Genomic DNA, 25,188 nt, shown 5'->3' with positions numbered 1-25,188 from the left:
AGAGTGGCAAAAGTGCTTCGACAATTGGTTCAAACGCATGCAAAAGTGTATAGATCTTCATGGGGAATATTTTGAAAAACAATAAAGTGATTTTCGATGATTAATATTTGTTTTTGTTCTCTAATCCCGAATTATAAAAGGCAATAGACAAATTTATAATATTATTATCAGCACTAATTGGGAAGAATGGGACCAGTATAAAAAGTCCCTAACTGAACACAACAAAGTTCTGAGGATGTCTAAGAGAGATTGGAGAAAGCATTGCGAGGGGGTTGGACAAATCCAAGTATGGATTGGACTCTATGAGATACTCTTCAAATATTCTCCGTTCTCAATGAATAATCCAAATTCAAACACTTGGGAGTAGATAGAAGCAGGAGGAGAGAGAGCCTTCCTGGACCAAAAACCCCTAACTATCAACGTAGTCCTGGACAGATTCAGAACTGGGGGCCCCCAAAAGAGTCAAAGAAAATTTTTGATTTGCAGAAATTCAAATGCGCCATAAATTCAACCATATAAATCGCCTGAAATAGATGACATTCATACAGTAGTGTTACAAAGAAAACTGGAACTTTCACTTCAAAAACAATCAGGGCAAATTTGGCTCTGGATTACATACATAAGCCATCAAACTGATTAGGGCTCCTTCCAGTCTGAAATCTGGGATAAGATTTGACATAGCCCTTGGGATCGATCAATACCATGTCATTTGCATTTAAAACATTTGATATCGAGACCAATATGCTTACATGTCAGTTACACAGTTAACTCGGGTTATTCCGTGGATATCTTTTTTTTATATCATTTTCAGGTCTGGAATAACCTTGCTTCGAAAGGATTATCCTGTAGATATTCATGAAGGACATGCTTATGGATATCCATAGGATATACGAAAAATAATGCAATGTCATATCAATCGAAATTATAATCAAAATAATACAATATTCAATAATCTTAGTTCTAGGCGTTTTTCTCTGCAAAATAATTGATATTACTGGAGTTTTTCCCCAACACCAAATCGTTATTTTTAACACTTCGACACGTATTTCGATCACCAAGTGATCATCTTCATAGAGGAAGTTTAAAACTAGAAACTAATGCGAGCTAACCCTATTTATGCTATATAGGTAATCCGTACTGGTAAACCATCCAGGAGTACCAACCATACAGGTATACCAACCTAAATTTATTTTACAATTTTTCCTTAACTATCATTTTACAATATATGTTTATATAAAACAATTGTCAGCCATATAATTAATTTCACAATATTGCCTATCCAAATTTATTTTTGCAATGTGTCCTTATGTAGTAATCAGTAAACCAAACAACATTATTTTATTTCAACAAGCTCTATAGTATGCTCTTTGGTATAGGTCCGTCATCGTTATTCATAATATTATTGTGTTTACTCACTCTCATAGGCATCTAGTTGCCTATTGTTGTTAACTTGTCCAACTAATCTTAATGAACTGAAGTCTATGGAATGGTTTTGTTCCAAAATATGTTGGGCTACTGCTAATTTTTCAGGTCTTCCATATTTTAAGTGTGCTATGTTCCTTATATCTTACTTTAATAGATCTTTTTGTCTGTCCATAATATTTTGCATCACAGTCCTTACATTCAATTTCGTAAATTCCATACTTTTCCGTATTCTCGACTTTGTCTTTTGGACTTCCCAAAAGGCTCTGTAGTGTATGACTTGTTTTAAAAACCACCTTCATACCTAGTTCCTTGAAAATCTTTCGAAAGTTCCTCGTATATTGGTGGTATGGAACTGAGATGTATTTATCTTGGTTTTTGTCCTTTCTGAAAGTCGAGATTTCGTCCATTCTTAACCTAAACTTCTTTTTCCTTATTATGTCATCTACAGCACGTTTGTGCTGTCCACAGTGATGTAAACTGTCAGGAATATATCTGCACGTGCTTGTTTCTTTCCTAAATATATCGTATTCTAACCCTACATATTGGCTCCTTCATTACCAAAACGTCAAGAAATGGTAGTTTTCCATTATTTTCTAACTCATACGTGAATTTTATTGATGGACATCTATCATTTAAAATGGAAACAAAGTCGTCAGAGAGTCGTGAGAGAAAAGGACGTTTTTTTTATTTGACAGCCGACAAAGGTAACAAAGTAGTAATTCTGGATAAATCAGACTACTACGAAAGGGTCAATACTCTCATTACTAATGAGATCTCATTACTAATGATCGAAACATGTGTCGAGGTGTTACAAATAACGATTTGGTATTGGGAAAAAACTCCAGTAATATTCATTACAACACCAAAGGTTCCAAACAGTGCATCATGAATATGCAAAATAATTGTTTACGAAGGTGATTGCCTCTTCATTTGATGAAAACCTCTGTTCCCCGAGCGCAATTTTCAGATGAGGGACCAAAAAGAAGTCGATTGAGGCTAGATCTGGTAAGGTAGGTGGTCAAGCAGTTCAAACCGTAATTCGTGTCAGACAGTGCATTGTCTTGGTGGAACGGAATTTTCCTTTTCTACGACGTACCTTTTTTCACATATTCTCAAAGCTCTGAAAGTACGCGAACCTGCCGTTACAGAAAGTGCGCCAAAAGTCAGCACTATAAATGACACGGTAGAAAAGAGAGCTTCAGTTTCAGTTGATACCAAGCCACTGAAGATGACTGGCGCAGTTGCAGTTGAAACGTTTAGAGAATATAACCAAAGAAGACCACGGCAAGACCCCTGGAAACCAACCAAAACGAAAACAACATTGTTTGGAAAATGAATGAATTAATTCGCATAGTGAATGTTTTTGTGTAATACACCTTTCAATCATTTCAAAAAACCTTACTCTCAATGCGAATCCGAAATTTCGTTATTTCAACCTGTAATACCTTGAGCCTCAATAAGAAAATCCCGCTAAGTTCATTTCCAATTATTGAGTCATTAAATATTGTAGACGATAATGGTTGTGGCATTAGAGCTAGCATATATTATGTAAATAGGCACCACTTTCTTCGAGCTTACCTATTTGATTCTTCAAATAAATTCATACAGAGTGACAATGGGAAATGTGATTTCATAAGTTATATAAACTACCTTATTGACATTTCAAATCGAGTGCAATCCAATGAAATTCCTTAGTTCATGTCGAAGTTTTTGAGAATCCTCTGATGAATTATTTCCATCCGACTTGAAGAAGAAAAAATGGATCATTATTATTGTATCACGGCTAAAAATTGAAGACACCATTCCACACATTGCAAGAAGATAAACATGCGTATTGATATTCGAAACAGTTCCCAATAGTACGGATCTGAAAAACAACTACTTTCCTGGCTAATATTCAAATTTATTAGCAAATGTACAATATCAAATGAATGTCTACAAATATTAAAAAATTGTAATTACATGTATAATACTTTAACACAATCTGCTAAGTGTAAACACTTGTGTTTGACTGGGTTAGTTGAAAAATAAAGATAATGTTAACTGTTAATAGATATTGTTCATGAAACAATATATAGAAAAGGAAAAATGTATCAATAATGAATCAGTTACAGCTATTTCTGATCAAATTTCTATCGTACGTATATCAGCAGTGCATTGAAAACAAGTGTTTCTTATAGGCCTTCTTGAATCTTTGCAAAATGTAGGATATGAACATGGTAGGGACCTGATTTGTATATTGAACATATTTGATAAATATAACCACGCCTGAATATTTCCAATCTGAAGACTGGCGATGAAAAGGTTCCTTCATAACGGATATTTAGATTATGTATGTTGGATCGATAGGTGATTTTTCTCTGGAAATATGAGGGTGTTTCATCGAAAATATTTTTTTGAAAAAGAATAGCAGCATGTAATCTCCTTCTATTGCTCATATTTAGCCAACCATTATCTTTCAATTTGTGTGAAATACGTTCTCTTCTTCGGATACCAAATACTATTTATTAGTCAGTGGGTTATGATTGAAGACTGGCAGTAAACAAATCTAAAGAAATGAACTTTAAACGTTCAAGCCAGTCTCGAATATACCTACACAGTAGGTTGAATGGACTGACGCCTATCAGAAAACAACTACTCCCCTGGCTAATACCACGAAGGCCGTTGGATTATATCAGACATGCGTCAGTGCAGAAATCTTCACAAAAAATTTTCTGCATATGCAAATGGCAATACAACTGAAAAAGTCCACCTTCAATTTTCGAACAGGCAGACTTGCAGACCGGTTTCGGGCTCATTAGCCACTCATCAGTGCAAGATAGTGGCCATCATCGACCTAAAGTCAATGATACTCCATAATTGAAAATCGGAATTCTTTCAGAGTATTTCATTTGTCTTCCTAAGTTGGAGCGAACAACAAAATGCCACTCCATCTAGTGAACGAGGTACTAACTAACTGCATATCCGAAAAGTGCCCGATTCCTCTGAATAAGGAATAGGCGTCAGTCCATTCAACCTACCGTGTACGTATATTCGAGACTGTCTTGCACATTTAAAGTTAATTTCTTTTCATTTGTTTACTGCCAGTCTTCAATCACAGTCCACTGACTAATAAGAAAGTTTTTCTTCCTTATTTAGAGGAATGAAGTACTCTGAAAGAATTCCGATTTTCAATTATGGAGTATCATTGACAGTAGGCCGATGATGACCACTATCTTTCATTGATGAGTGGCTAATGAGCCTGAAACCGGTCTGCAAGTGTGCCCGTTCCAGAATTGAAGGTCGACTCTTTCAGTTGTATTGCCATTTGCATATGCAGGAAATTTTCTCTGAAGATTCCTGCACTGACGCCTGTCGGATATAATCCAACGCCCTTCATGGTATTAGCTAGGGGAGTAGTTGTTTTCCGATAGGCGTCAGTCCATTCAACCTACTGTGTAGGTATATTCGAGACTGGCTTGAACGTTTGAAGTTAATTTCTTTAGATTACCAAATATTAATCGTAAGCATGGGTTTTGTACTTTTTGTATTTTTATTTGATATTGGCTGGACAAGAATGGGCTATAGAGTACATCTGCATAATTAAATATGGACAGTATTGATGACTCACATAAATTTGATTTTATTTGAATAGAGACAAAATATCCATTGCCATATATGGTTTCAAGAGTGAAGTATGCACGTTGAATAAGCTGATTTATGTATTTTTCAAATTTCAATTGGAGTCCAATATTATACTCAAACTTTTGGCTTCACGTTTTGAAGTACTTCATTTTTATTACAATATCTACACTGTCAGAAATGTCATCTCTTTTGTTTTTGTTGCCAAAAAGAATAACATCAGATTTAGTGCAATTAATACTGAGACAGTGATCCTCTGCAACTTTAATGAACCTATCAAGTTCCTCATTCATAAGGTCACATGACTCCATTACCAAACTGGGGTGAAAACTATAATAAATTTGAGTATTATCCCCATAAAAGTGTACATTTCAAATCTGAAGAGTTTTCACTAGGCAGGAAGTATATATAGAAAAAAGCAATGGCCCCAAAATGGAACCCTGGGGTACAAATCCATATAATTGTTTTATAGGCCAGAATTCAGCAATTTTGGAACGAACTTCTTTGTCACTCGCTTCGTGCACATACCCAGAAACTTCTCTAAAAGTGATTTGACCATTCCCCATAACAATTTCCTTTATTTTCTCAACATTTTCATCGGTTGTTAATGTACTGGGGTGTCCAGGGCGAACCTCGTTGTTCACATCTTCTCGACCTACTGTGAACATCTTGTACCACTCATTAACAATTTTGTCACTAAGAGTACAATCACTGTATGCCACTGTGAACGTTTCAAGTATTTTTGAGCACCAATTCAATTTTTTTACACAAGATTTGATGCAAATAATTTTATCGTTGCAAAAAATCGTCGAATACGCAAAACACTTCCAACTTTTATGCCTCTCACCAATAAAGTGAACATGCTATATAGTTGAAGGTCTGAACATCTGTTCGAGACGAAATGAAAATTCCAAATCAACTTGGAATACTTTAAGGACTCTTGATATCCTGAGGAATAATAGAAATACACATGTCCCTGATGAATTGAATGACGTCAATCTTATTAACCAGCACTTCAATCCCTTACCTTAAACTATCATATCTGCATACCAACTGTCCTTATTAGATCGATATGTTAATTTGAAAAAATCTGAATACTCTCTTCACTTTATCCCAGTCACCATTGAGATGGGATAAAACGGGATATGCCTCAAAATGATCAATCTCATTTATTCTTTTTCGATAAATCATTTCACCTCACTCATAAACTCCATCATAACCAGTTGCCAATTTCCAAAATTTTAGAAAGGTGGATTGGATATCCCTCTGGCTAAGTGTAACTCACCTATAGCCCTTTTTGGCCTGAGACCAGTTACAATTCTGCCACGTTTTTTTAAAATAGTGGAATTGATACTGAAAGATCAGATTATCAAATATGTCAATGAAAATCATATTTTAACATCGGTCCAATCAGGATTCATATCACAGCATAGTACCACCACGGCTCTTTTGTCAATTACTGAAGATCTTTTTAAAGCTGTAGATGATGAGAATGTGACCTGTTTGGTACTTCTGGAGTATAGCAAAGCATTCGACACTATTGATCAAGAGATTTTGTGTAAGAAACTTGTCTATTTTGGGTTTTCTCAGAACGCAGTGTCACTTTTAGGAAACTATCTAAAAATATCGTACTCAAAAAGTTGTTGTGGATGGAGTTGTATCGGATGCTCTACCGGTATCAAAGTGAGTGCCACAAGGATCTATCTTTGGGCCCTTTATTTTTAACTAATACATATGCGATTTTTATCAACTTATTAAAAAATGCATTATTATGCCGACGACACGCAGTTATATTTCATTTTTCCGCCTCGTAATTCCACCTCTGCCCAGTCATATATTAATAAGGATATTTTAGCCATCTTTGACATTTCTACAGTCCATAAGCTCAAGCTAAATCCTAATAGATCTGCAATAATGATGTTTGGATCCAAGAAGAACCGAGAGCTCACCAATTCCACTTTTCAAGTCCGCATCAAAAATGAAATACTTCCCTCCGTGACCGAGATGAAAAACTTAGGATTGTGGTTTGATCCAGAACTTCGCTTAACTAAACATGTCAGCTATCTGATCTAAATTTCCTTCAACGTTCTCGGCAGCTGTTTCCAAATCGTGATTTGCTCAACACAAACTTGAGAATGAGACTATGCGAGTCACTGATCATGTTAAAAATGTCTTATTGCGACAGTGTTTATGGATCTGCTTTGAGACAATCGGATGCTCTTCGTCTACAGCGTATTCAAAATATCTGTCTACGTTTTTCGTTTGTTATCAAGAAATGTAACCATATAACGGGAGATTTTTTACGAGGTATAGGATTTGATTTTCAAAGCATATCGACCGGTATTTCACGTATAAATGCTTCAATATTGGCTTCCAGAGCGTCAGTCGTTTATCCCTGTAGACATGAGCCTTAACATGACCCCACAAGAAATAATCCAAAGGCGTTAAATCACACGATCTAGGCGGCCAATTGACGGGCCCCAAACGTGAGATAAACTGTTCACCGAGGGCGGCTCTAAATTGGGCCATTGTTTCGCGTGTCTTGTGGCATGTGGCACCGTCTTGTTGAAACCAGGCATCAGGCATGTCCAAATCTTCCATTTTGGGCACCAAACAGGCATCAATCATCACACGGTAGCGCTCGCCATTCACAGTAACGTTCCGACCATTGTCGTCTTTGAAGAAGTACGGCCCGATGATGCCACCGACCAATAATCCACACCAAACAGTGACTTTTTCAGGATGCATCGGTAGCTCTTGCAATGCTTGTGGCTGGTTTTCATTCCAGATGCGGTAAGTTTGCTTGTTAACGTATCCATTCAACCAGAAATGAGCTCGTCGCTGAACACAATGTGGATCTTCCTCCAACTTTGCCAGCGCCCATTCACCAAATGTTGGACGTTGTGGGAGGTCGTGTGGCTTCAACTCTTGCACCAGCTGTATCTTATAAGGTTTTACACCCAAATCCTTTCGCAAAATTTTCCACGTAGTGGAGTAACAGTGGCCCAATTGCTGCGAACGGCGGCGAATCGACATTTCACGGTCATTACGAACACTGGCGGATACAACCGCAATATTTTCTTCAGTCATCACTCTGCGTATGCGTGTTGGTGGTTTAATGTCCAATAATGTAAACTGGGTTCGAAATTTAGTCACAAGCTTCCAATTAGCTCCCTCAGTAGGCCGACGAATCTGCCCATAAATTGGAAGAAGTGCACGATGCACTTTCTTCACCGAGCATGAATTTTGATAATTAAATTCAATAATTTGCAAGCGTTGTTCATTTGCAAGTTCATGTGCAATTATAGACCAAACTGAACAAGTTTGACAATGACAAAAGACACGATTCACACGTGATCTGTCAAAAACAGTGTTGCCAAAAAGATAACAGCAAAAAATCACTCATTATCTTCAGCCATGCAAGAATCAGGATGGTTAAAAGTTGAGAAACTGCATCTACTCATCAACACCCATAAAGTTTTGATATCTCGTCAATCTGATTACCTACTGATAATCAATAATAAATAGTTTTACCACAAGGAACGGTTTAGTTTTAGTCATCTCCAAACACAAATCTTAACCAGTGGCTTCTCGTATAATACACCTAAACATTGCAATCAACTACCCCGTGAGTTTAGATCTTATACAATAAAAAACTTTAAAAAAAGACTTAAATCCTATTGAACTGTCTAGTCTCTTGTCCATTCCCGACTTCGGCATTACAAAAAGAAATTTTCTACAGCGATTGCATTCATTTTTTCATCTCGTTATGACAGTATCACTGTTAACACTGTTTAATTATTGCTATTTCTAGGTTGAGTTGAAAAACAGCCTTGGCTGATACTCCGCAGATTCACCTTTATACTGAAAGTTGTTTTCTTTTTCCTCTTTTTGTTAGTTTCAATTGTACTTTTATGGTGAATGAAGACGTACCTTTTATTATTATGAGTGTACCAACATGAAAAAATCAATAATCGAATGTATCTAGTACGCAAAATTTGAATATTTCCCTTATTTTTCGAACAGCCTAGGTACATGTAACAGTAATACAATATTTTTCCACATTCTTCTATTACTGCCATTGAATAATATCCATCCAAAATAACGGATGTACTCAAATGAAAGTAAACCAATAATGCGAAATTACTTATTTCATTTCAAAAACCCACGCGATTTCGTAACGAACCGATGTGTCACATTTCTCTAATGGTTTCAATATCTAGTCTCCGCAACATACCAGTCTGAAGTTCAAAGGTACTTAAATTATGTTAAAACGTGATGAATCCGTCTAGAATCTAGTTTCTCCAGTAGAAAGCTCATAAATTATCGTGTAAAATCGAGTATGCATATTTCCAATGATGCTTTACTGCTATTTGGAAGATAAAAATCGCCTTTAATTCCTTCGCAAACAATAAATTCATATTATTCGAATAACAGAGTGTCAACAATATTTATCAGTTTGATAATAAAATATTTATTTGTTATCAGAATGCCTCAGAAGGTCTATTCTAAGAATTGTGAACCTGCAACATTCAAAGATAATAGATTATAAATGACAATATTTTTCGGGTTTGAAAGCTGTCGATTTTTGAAACTTCTTCCTGACGTTTCGCTCTTCACAGGTTGATACATGGTGAAAGTTCAGAATAGCATCTCGTGAAAAATTTTCTTTGTCCGTAAATAAAATAATTGGTAAAAAAATTATTATCGTGTGCCATCGTATGAATCAACCACCTGCAAAACATTAATCTTGGGTGAAAATCCTGAGGCAGTAGAGCTTGAACCCGCAGTATGCGATACGGGTATAGAAGGTTTGTTCTTATAACTGTTCATACGGTATTCTGGTACTATTTGATCAATCTTCTTCTATCGCATCAAGTATAGCTTCTCCCAGTTCAGGCATTGTTACAGTTTCTGGTCCTCCACCACCTGCATTTTTATCGAAACTCCCAGTTTCACATATTCTTGCATGTAGCGTTCTAAATGTTTCAGCACATGGAATTACTCTGCTAAGATATCTGTCCTGGTTAATTATTCGTGCTTCTTTGACATTTCCATTTGCTACCACTGTTGATTGACAACTCTGACTTTCACTGATATGACAACACTATCACTGTCAGCTGGTCTCTAAAGCAGATGTTCATGATATGCATAGTGGCTTCAATTTGTTTCTCAAAAAAAAACAAAAACACAAGCGACGAAAAAGTTGTATTGTTGTTTATTAAAAACTGCAACAAGTCAGTTTTCTGTGGTGCACACTAAGACTCCACTGGACCTAATAATTTCAATTTAGTTCGGACTAAATGAGCGCCTTATTACTTCGAATAACTAGCAAATTTCAACCAAATCGGTGTAAGGATATTTATGATATTTTAAAAATACCGTTTTTTTAACTTCTATCTCAGAAATGAAGCAATTCCGGACAAATGTTTATAAAAACTTTTTTCTTAAAACAATCTAACGAATCACCGTCTGAAGTTTCGTATCGTAGTTGGGAAACACTCTGTATATTCTATGATTTCTATGTGCCACTGTATTACAACCTGAGATTTAAAATACAAGTTTGTCCTCCAGAACCAAAACAAAATCATTGGTGTTAAATCTTCAGCTGCTGGACTATTTTTTCTTGAGATCCAAATGCATTTTTGGAGATTTGCCAACTTTCACGAATGATTTCGAATCTGGTTGAATGGAGGTCTATTAGGTATACAGGGTATATATATCTTGACGAGTTAACTATATAAAGAAAACTGAAAGTAGGGAGATTCTGAAAATTGATAGTATGGATGAAGAACTGATGTAGAATTCAACTGAATTATTTTCGTTGAGGTGACATTTCGGGTTTCACCAGAAGTAACGTCATCTTTGTTATTTTTAATAGCACACCCTGTATTTCACCTCATTTTTTAATTCTTCCCATGATTTAAATTCTCATTCATGCATCATACCCTATAACCAACCTCTCGAACGTACGTCATTTTCATGTAAATTAACATTTTCAAAAATATGCAGCTAGTGAATCGTGATAATTGAAGGTTGAACAGATCACACATCATTTTCACGTCTACTGAATAACCCACAGGGTGCGCAAAAATTGAGGTCCAATAAGTGAATGAGAAAAATTAAAAATCTCAACTTTTTCAAATAGGAACCCCCATTTTTTTCCTCAATTCTATTATGAAAATAAGCCCTAGTTATGATACACTTCCCTATACCCAAAACTTATAATTTCGGTGATATTCCGCGATAGAAGTTATTATCACGCGAGGATTTATGTTTTTACCCCCCAATTTTGTCCGATAAAATTTCTTAATGGCCTAGTTTCCATTGAATCTCATGAAAAATAATCCCATATTCAAGACAAAAATCATTATTAGAATAAACAACAATCTCAAATTTAGTTTCAATGCTAAACAAGAACCTGTGACTCTTTTGTCAACCGCTTTTTTTATTGCAACAAATGTTCAAATACATTGCCTCCAACTTCTAAGCATTCTACACTTCTCCGTATGACGTCTCCTACAGCTCGTCTTATCATGTCCGGTGAAATAGAGTTGAAAACAGTATGAACCCTCTGCTGAAAATCTGTTTTGTTGTTGTCGTGTTGGAATACACCTCGTTTTTTATATAACCTTAAATAAAAAACTCCATTGGAGTTAAATCGGGCGATCGCGGTGGCCATAATTGCGGACCGTCGGTTCCAAACCACTGGTCGTAATAAGTTTCTTCTAAATACATCTTCACATTTTTTACATGAAATTACAAGGACTACCTCTAAATATATAAAGAATTAGGCATAGGTACGTTATATGGCCGCCAAAGATAGAGATCTCTGCAAAAAGAATCCCGAAAGTATTCTTCCAGGGTATAGTAGGCCCTCCCAACTATGAGCATTTTTACAGATTTTCTGAACTTGACTTCCCTTTTGATGACACGCAAGGTTAGGGGAAGGTGATTGAAAATTTTCTTGCCCTCAAAAATTAGAGAGTTGCGAGTTAAGGTTGAGGAGGGAATTGGAAGCGAGATCAAGTGAGAGGAGCGAGTGTTATAGGTTGACTCAGAAGTAATTATAGCTTGGTATTTCTTGTGCATGAGGCAAGTCATTTGCAAAATGTAGATACAAACAAATGTCAGAACTCCATGTTGCATAAACAAGGGACGGCAGGATTCACGGTAATCAGAACTACATAGGTATCTAATTGCCCTTTTTTGGAGAGATAATACTCTTTGAAATGAATACTGAGCACAAGCGCCCCAGAAGCAGATTCCATAACGAAGATGAGATTCTATTAGTGCGTAGTATACGTTCTTCGCCATACCCAAATTCAACTCATTAGCAAAGCATTAGCACGAACCGCAAAGCAACCTGAAGTTAATCGATTGCATAGTTTTGTAATATGGTTACCAAACTTCAATTCATTATCAATCAGAAGTCGCAGAAATTTATTATCCGTAGAAATGGAGATTTGTTCCTTGTCCAAATAAACATCATCTAAGTCGCCCTTGAATGTTATGATATTTGTTTTGCTTATATTGAAAGCTAGACGATTGGAATCACACCAATTCTTAACTTTTTCTATATCTATGCTTATGTGGTGGTTAAGTTCTGAAGAGCTTTTGTTGTGCCATAGAATCGATGTATCATCTGCAAAAATAGTAATTTCACCATTGATGTCTAAGTTGGTCAGCTTCAGCTGGTGAGCTTCAGTAGTGAGAATTCCACTTGTTGAATATCCCATTTTTGGTAAATTTCGCTTCGTCGCTCCATACAATATTCCTCAAAAATTGGTCGTTTTCTTGATTTTTCATAATGAAGAACTCCGTAAAGTATGCCATTTATGTTTTGCTAATATTCTCTGCATGGACATTTTATTCAATCCCAAATCTCGTGCCGCATCTTTCAAAGATGCTCCTGAAAAAGCAGTGAAGTACACAAGCACTGTAATCGCATTATCTTCATTGTCAACCACCGTTTTAGTTTTGATAATTTTCCTTTCGAATGATCCAAAGTTCGTAAGATTGAAGATTAATCATCTAATGATATCTGGAGATGGTTTCGGTTTTTCTGGATACCTTGTAGCCTAAGCATCACATGTTCTTGTTATCACCTTATTGCGTTCGCCATAAATCACCAATAAGTTTAAAAAATCGTAATTATTATAATCAGCACGAGCCATATTGTAGTTTCTGAGAGCACGAATCTGACAATAAACAACTTTATTTCATTTGTCACCAAACATTGTGTTGAAAGATGGACAGCAGCCTATTAGAAAAATCAACATTTCGGGAAAGTATTTGAATATAATGAAATATCTCCAAAATTATAAGTTTTGGGTATAGAGAAGTGCATCATAGTTAGGGCTTATTTTCATTAAAAAAAACTGATCAATAGAGTTTATTCTATGATTTTCACTAAAAGGGTTTTACAAAAACCGCGACACGTGTTTCGCTATACAATAGCTTCTTCAAGCATAACTGAGAGTTACTTCTAAATTACAACCTAGTACCTATTCATCTACCTAAGTAATAAATCTGCCTGAAAAAGTCAGGTATCAGGTTTGTATTCATGGTTGAACTCATGTCTCTCTGAGATTAGATGACTGGCATATGTGGAATTTATTTTTCCGTTCTGAAAACTATATGTGTGTTCCTTTATGCGGGTTTTGAACGTTCTTCCAGTATGACCTATATAAAACATCGGACATGACCCACGCGATAATTTATACACTCCTGATTTTTCTGAAACTGAACTTTTATCATTGTTATTTTTAATGTGCATGCCCAAGTTGTTGTTGGTTTTGAAAGCAGTATTTACACCTTTGCTGTGCAGAAAATCTGAAATATTTGAAGTGGGTTGGCCTAAGTAGGTTAAGGTTCTATATTTTTTATCCTCTTTTCTTCGAATTGGGTAAACTTCTTTCAAAGCTTGACTGTATAACTTCTTTGATAATAAAGAAGTTATACAGTCAAGCTTTGAAAGAAGTTTACCCAATTAACCTAACCTCAACATGACTTTTTCAGGTAGATTTATTACTTAGGTAGACGAACAAGTACTAAGTTATAGTATATAAGGTTGTCATTCAGAAGTTATGCTTGAAGAAGCTATTGTATAGCGAAACACGTGTCGCGGTTTTTGTAACACGTGTAACCCTTTTAGTGAAAATCATAGAATAAACTCTATTGATTAGTTTTTTAAATATGGATTTTCATCAAGTATCGGCCAGTTCTATTCGCTTATTTTCACAATTGAGTTGAACCTTGAGGAAAAAAATTGGGTTCCCATTTGAAAAAGTTGATTTTCAATTTTTCTCATTTACTTATTGGACCCTAGTTTTTGCGCATCCTGTGGATTATTCAGTGGACGTGAAAATGATACGTAATCCGTTCAACCTTCAATTATGGCGATTCACATGTTAATTCACATAAAAATGACGTATATTCGAAAGGCTGCATCTGTCACTTTTTCTAAAAAACGCGAATAACTCAAAAACGGTTAATTTTGGATATAGGGTATGATGTATGAGTTAGAATCTAAATCATGGGAAGAATTCAGAAATGAGGTGAAATACAGTGTGTGCTATTAAAAATAACAAAGATGAGGTCTCTTCCGGTGAAACCCGAAACGTCACCTCAACGATAATATTTCAGATGAATTCTTTATTAGTTCTTCACCCATCCTACCAATTTTCAGAATCGCCCCACTCTCAGTTTTCTATAAATAGATTGCGTTAACTCGTCAAGATATACCATGTATACTACAATAGGGGTAATTGAATTTTAAAGAAGCTGTAGCTTTTATGACTTATCTATGTTCTATTTACTGTTCTAATCTGTAATAATTGGTGTGATTAGGAATACACTACCTTCGTAGTCAAGTGTACTGAATGCTACAATTCTTGCCAACCATTGCAGTATATTCCTGGGAAGTTAACTTTATGGGTATCATCAGATTTCAGGATTTGCCGAAATTGATCTACTGTTGATCTTTCGAATAAAAAACTATTCAGAGCAAACAAAATTTCCTAGCACTGTTTATCGAAATATTGTGGTTTCAGATAAAAAACTTTTTTATAGATGTTTCTCGTATGACAATTTTTCAAAAATAGTATTACAATTTTGTATTCCCACCTTTCATTTATATGTATTTATTGCTCCCGCCGTACCTCTAGATGTTTAGACAATGAAAGACCCTGCCCCACTTAATCTTTTCCTGTCCGCTTCAAAAATGAACATGAGAGTTATTCGAATCACTTGACAATGAAGAACGTAGAGATACCAATCGCATCCACTTTGTATTGTTACGGTAGAAAATCACTTTCTAATTGTGCCCTCGATGATCTGCTGAATATGAATGAGCAAAATAAAAATAATATCAACAGAGCTCTATTACGTTCCTGCCATAAAGCTGTCTGTAAGTCGATCAATAATTCATTACATCAACTGAAGGTGAAAACATACGAGTTTATGCGTTGTTCTAACATGATGACTGAAATAAGTTCACTTTTACTTGAGGGACAAGTGAATTGATCCTTACCGCTAAATAGATACTGTTCAACGTGTGGGACGTTAGATAGACACTTATGAATAATATTTGATACTTGGAATAGTTGCGTGGTCGTTTATGTTAGGTTAGGAAATCCGTCTACAGCCGTTGACATATCTGACATCTACATTAAGGCTAATTCACATTATATCAAACAGGCACAGCGGTTTTATTTTAAAGGAAGGGATCAGCGACGAAAATCAAATTTTCATCAAGAGAATAGTTTACCAGCTAATATAAAGTTGATTGAAACCAAAAGAGAGAGCCCATATGTATCAACTACTTTCACTTCCTTCTGAAGATCCAAAGAGAACTTTTATATCAATACTCACTTCAATGTCAAATATTAGTGAGAATTACTGTTCCATGTAGATTCGTTTTGTCATCAAATTTGAATTGATAATACCTCCCTACGAAAAAATTGTATATTGTTTTGTAAATTATTTTAATGAATATAATAAAAAAGATTAAAGTTGATTGACAAAAGAGAAAAACCATTTCAACTTTGATTCATTACATTTGAAAAATATGATTGTGTTTGGCACGTTCTGAGACGTAATAACTATAATTTGCAACTCATTCCTCGTTAATTCCAGCTTTCATCTCATTCAGAAGCTCAAGATCGATATCTAACTTGATTGATTATCCACTCTACATATTATTATAAAATAAACGTGACACACCTTCGCACAACAATAAATAATATATAAAAAACCGTTTAACAATAACATTGATCATTTATTAAACTAGAGCACTTAAATAAATCAACGTGCTGAACAATGTCATGGATATAAATCGACCACTTGTCCTTCACAAAGGATTAGTTATGGTAGATGCATCCATTCTAATCAGAATACCAAGAACAAACTGGAATGTGAATGACAAACTAATTTTCACACCAACAGCAGAAAGAAACATTTTGGTTGTACTCACATCAGAAATTTTATTTCTTGCATTCATTTCCTTTTTTTATTACTGAATCCTCCACGAGGAGACGTAGCTTATGAGTTCGTTGGACACCACTGAGGCCAAATTGGAGTGGCACAAGGATGAAAATTTTTCTCAAATATCTCAGGTTGTTCTATATAGAAAAAACATTCTAGACGAAAAGTTCCATAAACATACTGATAGAACCAACGGAAATTCTTCGTTCCACTGGTCATTCTTTTGAAAAAAAAACTGATAGAGGAAAGTCTTGAATCCTACCATCAAGATATACAATATTTTGTTTACACCAACCCATGACGATTCTGGCATAAATTGCGATATTGGACGCCTTGCAGGGAGATATTGAAGCCACGTTTTTGTCTTTTCCTCTTCAAGAAACATTTCCATATAATTTTCTTCTTTCCTCACCGAACCATCTTCCCAAACCTTTCTTTTCCCATAAGATACAACAATAAAGCTGATGAATGTTCCATGAATGTATCATTATCTCTATATGTTGACCCTGAATCAGATGTAGCACGGGATTGGTTCAGAAAATAAATAAATAAGAAACAGAGGATACTGATGGGAAACTATACCTGGAAAAACACACATGAAAACCTTAATGCAAGGACCGTCTAAGAAAAGAACTATGGAATTGCTTTAGCAAAGCAGAAATCGACACACTTCAAATTGTGTCCAGAAGAAAATGACGCAAACCTTCTACAAAGGAAAAATTTCGAGTGGTGAAAGAAATGTACTGAGAGCCAATTTCAATGATTGTTAACAAATTTGACTTGTCACGTCTGCTTTCAACATATGAGATGAAAGCACCTCTAAAGAAGCTAGTCATATGTGTTAGCGAAACGTCAGGAAGAAATTCCACAATGTAACTGCCCTCAAATCTGACAAAAGAGACGGATATCGTAGATCATGGCCACACTAAAAGGCCTCAAAATATATTTTTCACAATCAATAGATTAGACTATGTTAGCACGAATTGTATGCGGATGATACAACTCTAGCAACTAATGCTGAAAGTCCCGAGGAACTTATTGTCATTTGAATTCACGAATTGGTGCAAGAAGAATTCATTAGTAGTTGATTCAAGTGAAACAGTATTGATGCAATTTTACTCTAGAACAACCAGAAAAATTGAAGAATTTGTTGTTAGGGTAGGAAATGAGAACATTGAGTCATCAGATAAAACCAAATTTCTTGGTACCTTGATAGATAGTAATATGGCATGGGAATCAAGTATAGCACAAGTGAGTAAAAAAGTTAATTCGGGTAACTTTGCTATTAGATAGTTAAAATCATTATTTAACAGAAAACAGCTGCTCAATGTTTATTTTGCCCTGGTATATTCCCACATTTCCTATAATATAGCTGTATGGGGTTGCTCCACCAAGCTACATAAAATATTTGTTTTCCAGAAAAGTGTTATGCGCTTAATATTCAAATTAGACTACTGGGAGTCATGTAAAACATATTTTATTGAAAATGGAATTATGTGTGTACCATGTATATACATCTACAAGTGCATACTATTTTTTAAGAAATACATACATGATCATCACCGAAATTCTGAAATGCATTCGTACCCAATGAGACATGGTGATTTGATAAGACTTCAACAACATTCAACCTAGTTTTTTGAAAACTGCCCGTCTTTTGCTGGTGCAAATTTTTTTAATAATCTACCTCTCATAATTAGAAGTGAAAAAAGCGATATTATCTTCAGAGCCAAACTTAAAAAGTTTCTGATTAGCGGTTGCTTTTACAGTATTGCAGAATATTTGAGTCAATGTGAGGACTAATAATAGATGCTATGTTAAGTTCTATTTGCTAACTAGTTTATCTATACCTATACCTATATGTATGTACGTTTATTTGCGTTCATTTATACTTATGTGTATGTATTATCTTTATCGTTGCATTTACACTTATATTTATAATTATATGTATGTATATTTATATTTATGTTTGTATGTATATATTTTATGTAATAAATATTTATAGATCAAACTTGGAATTTTCTATAATTTTGAAGTATTTACTATGATTAATCGATAATTTGAACTCTCGATTATGTAAAATATACCTTGTGTCTCTTTAGCACCTTCATATTAGACACAAAAGCATAATTTTTGAGTCGTCTTGAAACGATATTGTGTTTTAAAAAATAGTTATTGAATTGTCTAACTTTATCTTGTAGAGAAAACTGCAGATCCACCAATTCAAAGTGATACAGGGGTGAAACCTGACTTATAATTAATTTTTACATATTCTTTCTAAATTTTCACATGTAGCTATTTCTAATCGATATTTAAAATTGTGGCTACAACTTTTCAATCACCCTGTAGACGATATTCAATTCTTATATTTCATAAGGTACTCCATTTGAAAAAAAGTCAGCTTTTTCCAACTTCAGTAATATTTGTATTTTTGCAGCTAATATCGATAATTTCGACCGTCACCGTATACTGTCACACTGGATGCTCCCCTGTATATGGAAGCGAACCCTGTGCGTTCCTGCCAGCACCTCCTGGTAAAACACCATCTTGTGCCCTTCATGGATTAACGTATTGCGAACATCCGGATCATTACCCCGGGTAAGTTCAAAGATGCATGTTGTTTAAAAACATTTTTAGCGATGAATCAATATTGCCACGAATTGACGCACAATTTACAAGTTCCATTCAAATAACCTTCCACATATTAATCTTAGGAAATAGACCTAAAAACGATTCAGATTACTGTTATGAAAAATTGTGTTGACCTAACTATTTTCTTGAATACTTTTCTCTCTTTCTCTCTCTCTCTCTCTCCGTTTATTCTGTTTTATGATTCTCTACTGATATTTGCTATTTCATCTCTTTTTTGTGGCTTCCTTCATTTGTATGCTCAACATTATATACTTTTCTGATACCTATAAAGTTCATGTGACATTCGGAAGACATGTCAAAACTTGTCTTGCAGTTGATAGACTCTATTCTTACTTCAGCATTTCATTACGTATTTTGTATTTTCCTGTTTGACTCTCAATTTTTCGCATCCCCATCGAGTTCTTTATTGATGTATGCATCACTGCTATATTGGCGATCTATTTTCTTTATTACCTTGTTTTTTTCTTCAATTTTTTTGTTCTCCCAACAACTCTTTACAATGTAAGTGAATTTAATGAATTGTTTAATGTCAACAGAATGTACAAGTACCTTTAAGCGTGGGTGTTCTTCGCTTCGATCATGCAGAGTGCCCACCAGAACTATATAAAATGTATTTGTTTAATATCAGGTTATACTTCTTACTATCTCTTCCTTTCTTCATTCTGTTTACTATGTTTGGTTATACAGGAAAAGATATAGGTACTACTTAGTTTGCTGGCTACAATACAAGCTTGCTTAGGTAGCCGTAACTTTCATTAGAATTGTATAATATCTACATTTCATGTATCTTTATTCATTTATTTTATTTTATATCCTTTCGTCATAGACGACTATGTATTTTGTCTTATAAGTGAATTGAATAAATTTACTTACTTACTTACTGAATATTACTGGAGTTTAAATCTTCCTCTTTGAAGATGATCACTTGGTGATCGAAACATGTGTCGAGGTGTTAAAAATAACGATTTGGTGTTGGGAAAAAACTCCAGTAATTCATTACTACACCAAAGGTTCCAAACAGTGCATCATACTTACTTACTTCTACTTCATAATTCGTACTTTTATAATAATTATAGTGATTACTATAAAAGCACGGCTCAAAATTGGTTCAAACAGTATCCAACAAAATCAGTTCCTTCAATTATATTTTTTTCCAATATATTTTCTACCGTATCACGAATTATTTTGAGTAATCCAGAAATTCAAGAATACATTCGTATACAGGCTGATTCACGGTGGATGGCACATTAGACGTTTCTGGTGAACCAGACAACGGATCACTTTGAAAATTTAATGGAGGGCATATTCGGACATTCTCTAGCCAACTAAAATATTTTCGACAATGCGGTGTTGCCGCTTCTATTAGAAAGCAGTAGCAACTTTGATTTTTCAAATGGAACACTCTGTATATAATATTATTTTTGGAATCTCCAACAATTGCCCGACAACTTTTCTTGATATTTCCCTATACCTATCTATTACCGTTTTCGAAATAAAAATTAATTTCAATTTTTTTCTTCGAAAATCATGACTTCTAAAAATGCCGATATCTTTTAGTTAAGAAGTAATATGATATCGAAATTTGGTTTGGAGTTAGGTGATACTTGGACACTTCCCACACGTCAGCCTAATCTCCGTTACTTCAACACAGGGTGGTAAAAAAATACAGTTTTTTCGTTTGCTTGAAAAAGTTGCTGAAATTTGATTATTTCAAATGGAACACCCTGTATATTATTGAAAATTCGGAAAGCTGCTGAAATTTGCTTTCTTTTTATGTATATCATACCTATACCTAACTAGTCAAGTTTCCTAATAATATCGACATTTTCGTCACTTCAGAAGTTGCAAATACCTTCAAAACGATGGAACAAAACTATTCAAACGAAGTTCTTATGAATTTGTTTATTATTTTTGGACAGTGTGACAAAATTATCAGCAGAACATGTAGAAAGTTCAATGAAATGTATCCGAATCTACCGCCAATGAACCTCAAGAAATTATATACGAGGAGTCGTTAACATCCAGAAGCTACCTGAATATTTTGGAGAATACTGTAGACAGTTTCGTGGATAATCTGCCACTTCAAGATTATCGAAACTCTTGGTACCAACTAGACGGAGCTCCTGCACATTGCACAAGAGAAGTGAGCGCAGAACTGGATAGACTATTTGACGATCGGTGGATGAGGCGCTTGGGACCATGGAATTGGCCAGCGAGATCACCCGATCTTAATCCATTAGATTTTTATTTGTGGGGAATGTTTAAAGAAAAAGTTTACAAAATACCCGTGCGTTCGAGAGATGAATTGTTAGAAAGGATTGCCCAAACATTTGAAGATTTGGATCCCAATGAAATCAGATCTGCCACCACGAAAGCAGTCAACACCCGCATTTTAAAGTGCTTGGAAGTGAACGGCCAGCGATTCGAACATATTTTGAAATATTCCACATGATTGTTTTACTTTTTTATAATTATTCATATCAATATTTCCAATTTCAAGTTTCTTGGTGCTTTTTTAAAGTTTATCCCAACATATTGAAATTGTTCTGAATTCGTATAAATTTCTTGAGGTTCATTGGCGGTAGATTCGGATACATTTCATTGAACTTTCTACATGTTCTGCTGATAATTTTGTCACACTGTCCAAAAATAATAAACAAATTCATAAGAACTTCGTTTGAATAGTTTTGTTCCATCGTTTTGAAGGTATTTGCAACTTCTGAAGTGACGAAAATGTCGATATTATTAGAAGAATGTCACAACGCTACTGTCAAATAGTAATCATGGCCTGCTTACCAAATACCGAATGGAAATACCATTCTGAAGGGACATTTTCACAAATAAATGTTCATAAGTCCGAAACTTGACTAGTTAGGTATAGGTATGATATACATAGAAAGAAAGCAAATTTCAGCAGCTTTCCGAATTTTCAATAATATACAGGGTGTTCCATTTAAAATAATCAAATTTCAGCAACTTTTTCAAGCAAACGAAAAAACTGTATTTTTTTACCACCCTGTATTGAAGTAACGGAGATTAGGCTGACGTGTGGGAAGTGTCCAAGTATCACCTAACTCCAAATCAAATTTCGATATCATAGTACTTCTTAACTGAAAGATATCGGCATTTTTAGAAGTCATGATTTTCGAAGAAAAAAATTGAAATTAATTTTTATTTCGAAAACGGTAACAGATAGGTATAGGGAAATATCAAGAAAAGTTGTCGGGCAATTGTTGGAGATTCCAAAAATAATATTATATACAGAGTGTTCCATTTGAAAAATCAAAGTTGCTACTGCTTTCTAATAGAAGCGGCAACACCGCATTGTCGAAAATATTTTAGTTGGCTAGAGAATGTCCGAATATGCCCTCCATTAAATTTTCAAAGTGATCCATTGTCTGGTTCACCAGAAACGTCTAATGTGCCATCCACCGTGAATCAGCCTGTATGCTAGCAATACATCCGTCATGTATAAATCAAGCTATTTCTCTAAAATCGAAATCTAATCTCTATGTTAATTGTGATTGATAGTAACGTTCAAATTATGATAATATTTGTCAGAAAGATTCAAATTAATGTCGTTAGAATAACCTAATAATGCAATTTATGGAATATTTGAGCTCGTGCCGATCCGTAATGGGGAAGGAAAAGAAAATAATCAACAAAATTGTCAGAAGCCCTCTACAGAATTATACCTACAGTTGAAATTGGCTGATACTAGTTTAAAATCCATACCGTACCTATTCAAGTTACACTTCTTTGTGATATTTTTACCGAACACTTCACAAAACCGCAACAAATGTTTTGCTATTCAGGCGTGTTTATACTGAAAACGCTAAGAAAGTTATTGTACAGCAAGTGCTAATGAAGGATTTCGGCCTGGAGCATTACAAATTCAGATTCTCAACTACGGAAGTCACCTGCTTTTTTGCAGCCACTAGGTATTTGTATCCTAGCAATGTAGTGAAGCTTGATGGTCATCAGTACCCCCAAAAGAGCTCACAGATGATGCAATTTGTTATACTACCGATCGAACGGTAGATTCATAGTCCGGACAAAATAGACGACGAGAAGGATTGAGTTTGTAAAAATTCCCAACACGCTTAATTTTAGTACGAACTTTGAATACGTCGTCACAAATGAAACGTTTGTTTAAAGTCTCTATCTATCCCACTTGTGCGTTGTTTTTTATTCGAGGTCAAAGGTTAAACATTTTTTGGTTTTGGCATACCTATATTTCCTGAATTGCAATTTTAATTCCCTCTAAATAGATAACAGATCATCCAAACGACATCCATTGAAGCTGGTACCGACAGCAATTATTTTTACACTTCGTCAAAACTAATTCAAAACAAACAGTGTTAAATCTGTTGGAAACGTTCATTTTGCAGTTGTTACAATAATTATTTTTTCCAGGCAGTTAATCCACTTTTTGATCCAGAAATGGCGATTTGATCATTCCACTCTCATCACCTCCGAATCGAGGGAAGACTTCTCTTCTTTCTTTTTCCCGCCACCAAATCCCACTTACGGGCCTCCTAACTACCATAGCTACGGTCCTCCTGCTTTCAATCACCATCCTACCAACTACCCCGAACCCATCTACATTCCGAAACCCCAGTATCCCTTTCAAGACTACGGCAATGTCTACCTCCCTCCTAACTCGTATCCAGTTCAAAACATAACCGGGTATCCAGATAGAAGACAGCAAAACAGCGGACGTCAGATGAATTTCAAATACAGCTTTCCACTGGATAGCAGACTGCAGTACCAACCCCAGAACTATTTTCCAGGCAATGACGAGCCGCGATATGGGCCTTACAATAACCATATTTGGAGAAGGTGAGTTCGACATATTGTGCAGAGTTGTTATTCAGGAATTTTCAGTTGTGCCCAAACTAGAGTGAAAATAGTGCCCAAAAGTGATTGAAAATGTCCATTTGTCATTATCCTCTTCCCATTTGTGACTGAACATTGGAGAAAGCACTTTCCTTATTTTCGTAATAAATCTATAACTATTAAATATTTGTATTACGTTATCACGTTATGCTGTAGCACAATCTATTACTCTTTCATATTTCGATTACCAGTGTTTATTGTTGTCAGCATCAGGAGTTGAATCAACTGGTCTTTGAGTATTTAGCAGACACTATTTGAGATATAGCAACTACCTGGTCTTCAAAAGGAATCTATAAAATAGATTAAATATTGATTTGAATGTATATGGGAATTTCAATTCACTACTTACTTGTCCAGCAACTTTGAAGTGTATTTTCTAAATTATAAAACGTAAACCATTAAACAAATGTACTACATGAAAATACTGTTACATAAAAATAAACCTTCATTCAGATAATAAACGGATATTTTAAATATTATATTATTATATTCTTAAAAAGACAATTTTTGACTTTTTGAGGGTAATGTTGGGATTCTTAATAATCAATTGAGAATATTTCACTATGCCATACATTTTTGTTCTACGGTAGTGGTTCTTAACCTTATAGTCATGCGGGACCATTTGACAAAATTTCAATTAGTTTGTATTAGTTAATATAAAGTAAATTACAATAATAATATTATCGAAACCGTTGTGGGGAACGAGAAGTGCCGAATTTATTGGAACTATTCGTTCCCCACCCTCAGGCTCATACAAGGTAATAAGCCTGATGTGGTCCTTCTTGACCACCAGAGCAAAACAATATTTGTCGTGGAGTTTTCAGCTCCTGGCGAGACGAATATCGTCAGAAAAGAGGAGGAAAAACGGATAAAATATCGAGATTTTCTCTTCGAACTCCGCAGACTCTATCCAGATCACTCTGTCAAGATGGTTGTTCTGATGATTGGAGTCCTTGGTGGAATGATGTCCTCTCTACTCTCGAATCTTAAGATCATGCCGGCGTGCCGCACTAAGGCAGAAATCTTAGCCGCACAGAAGCAGAAGGCTGTCATTCTTGGCTCACTGCGCTTGCTCAGGGCACATGATTCTCGGACCCAATGATT

General features: G+C 35.1%; 1 protein-coding gene across 1 annotated transcript in view; it reads left to right on the top strand.

Moving 5' to 3' along the window:
• The window catches only part of spz5 (spatzle 5 Toll-1 receptor), a 38,721-nt gene that overhangs the window by 4,835 nt on the left and 8,698 nt on the right, over positions 1–25,188 (top strand). The window contains exons 2-3 of the mRNA XM_074171105.1: positions 18,971–19,131; positions 23,602–24,027. Of these exons, the coding sequence (XP_074027206.1) occupies positions 18,971–19,131; positions 23,602–24,027 (587 nt within the window). The remainder of the gene's footprint in view (positions 1–18,970; positions 19,132–23,601; positions 24,028–25,188) is intronic.

The sequence above is a fragment of the Leptinotarsa decemlineata genome, unplaced genomic scaffold (assembly GCF_025532065.1).
Source record: "Leptinotarsa decemlineata unplaced genomic scaffold, Ldec_3_MD MMD2_tig00000008_RagTag_RagTag, whole genome shotgun sequence".
NCBI classification, from domain to species: domain Eukaryota; kingdom Metazoa; phylum Arthropoda; class Insecta; order Coleoptera; family Chrysomelidae; genus Leptinotarsa; species Leptinotarsa decemlineata.
Note: the sequence above shows the minus strand (reverse complement) of the source record. Positions and strands in the feature narration are given on the sequence as shown.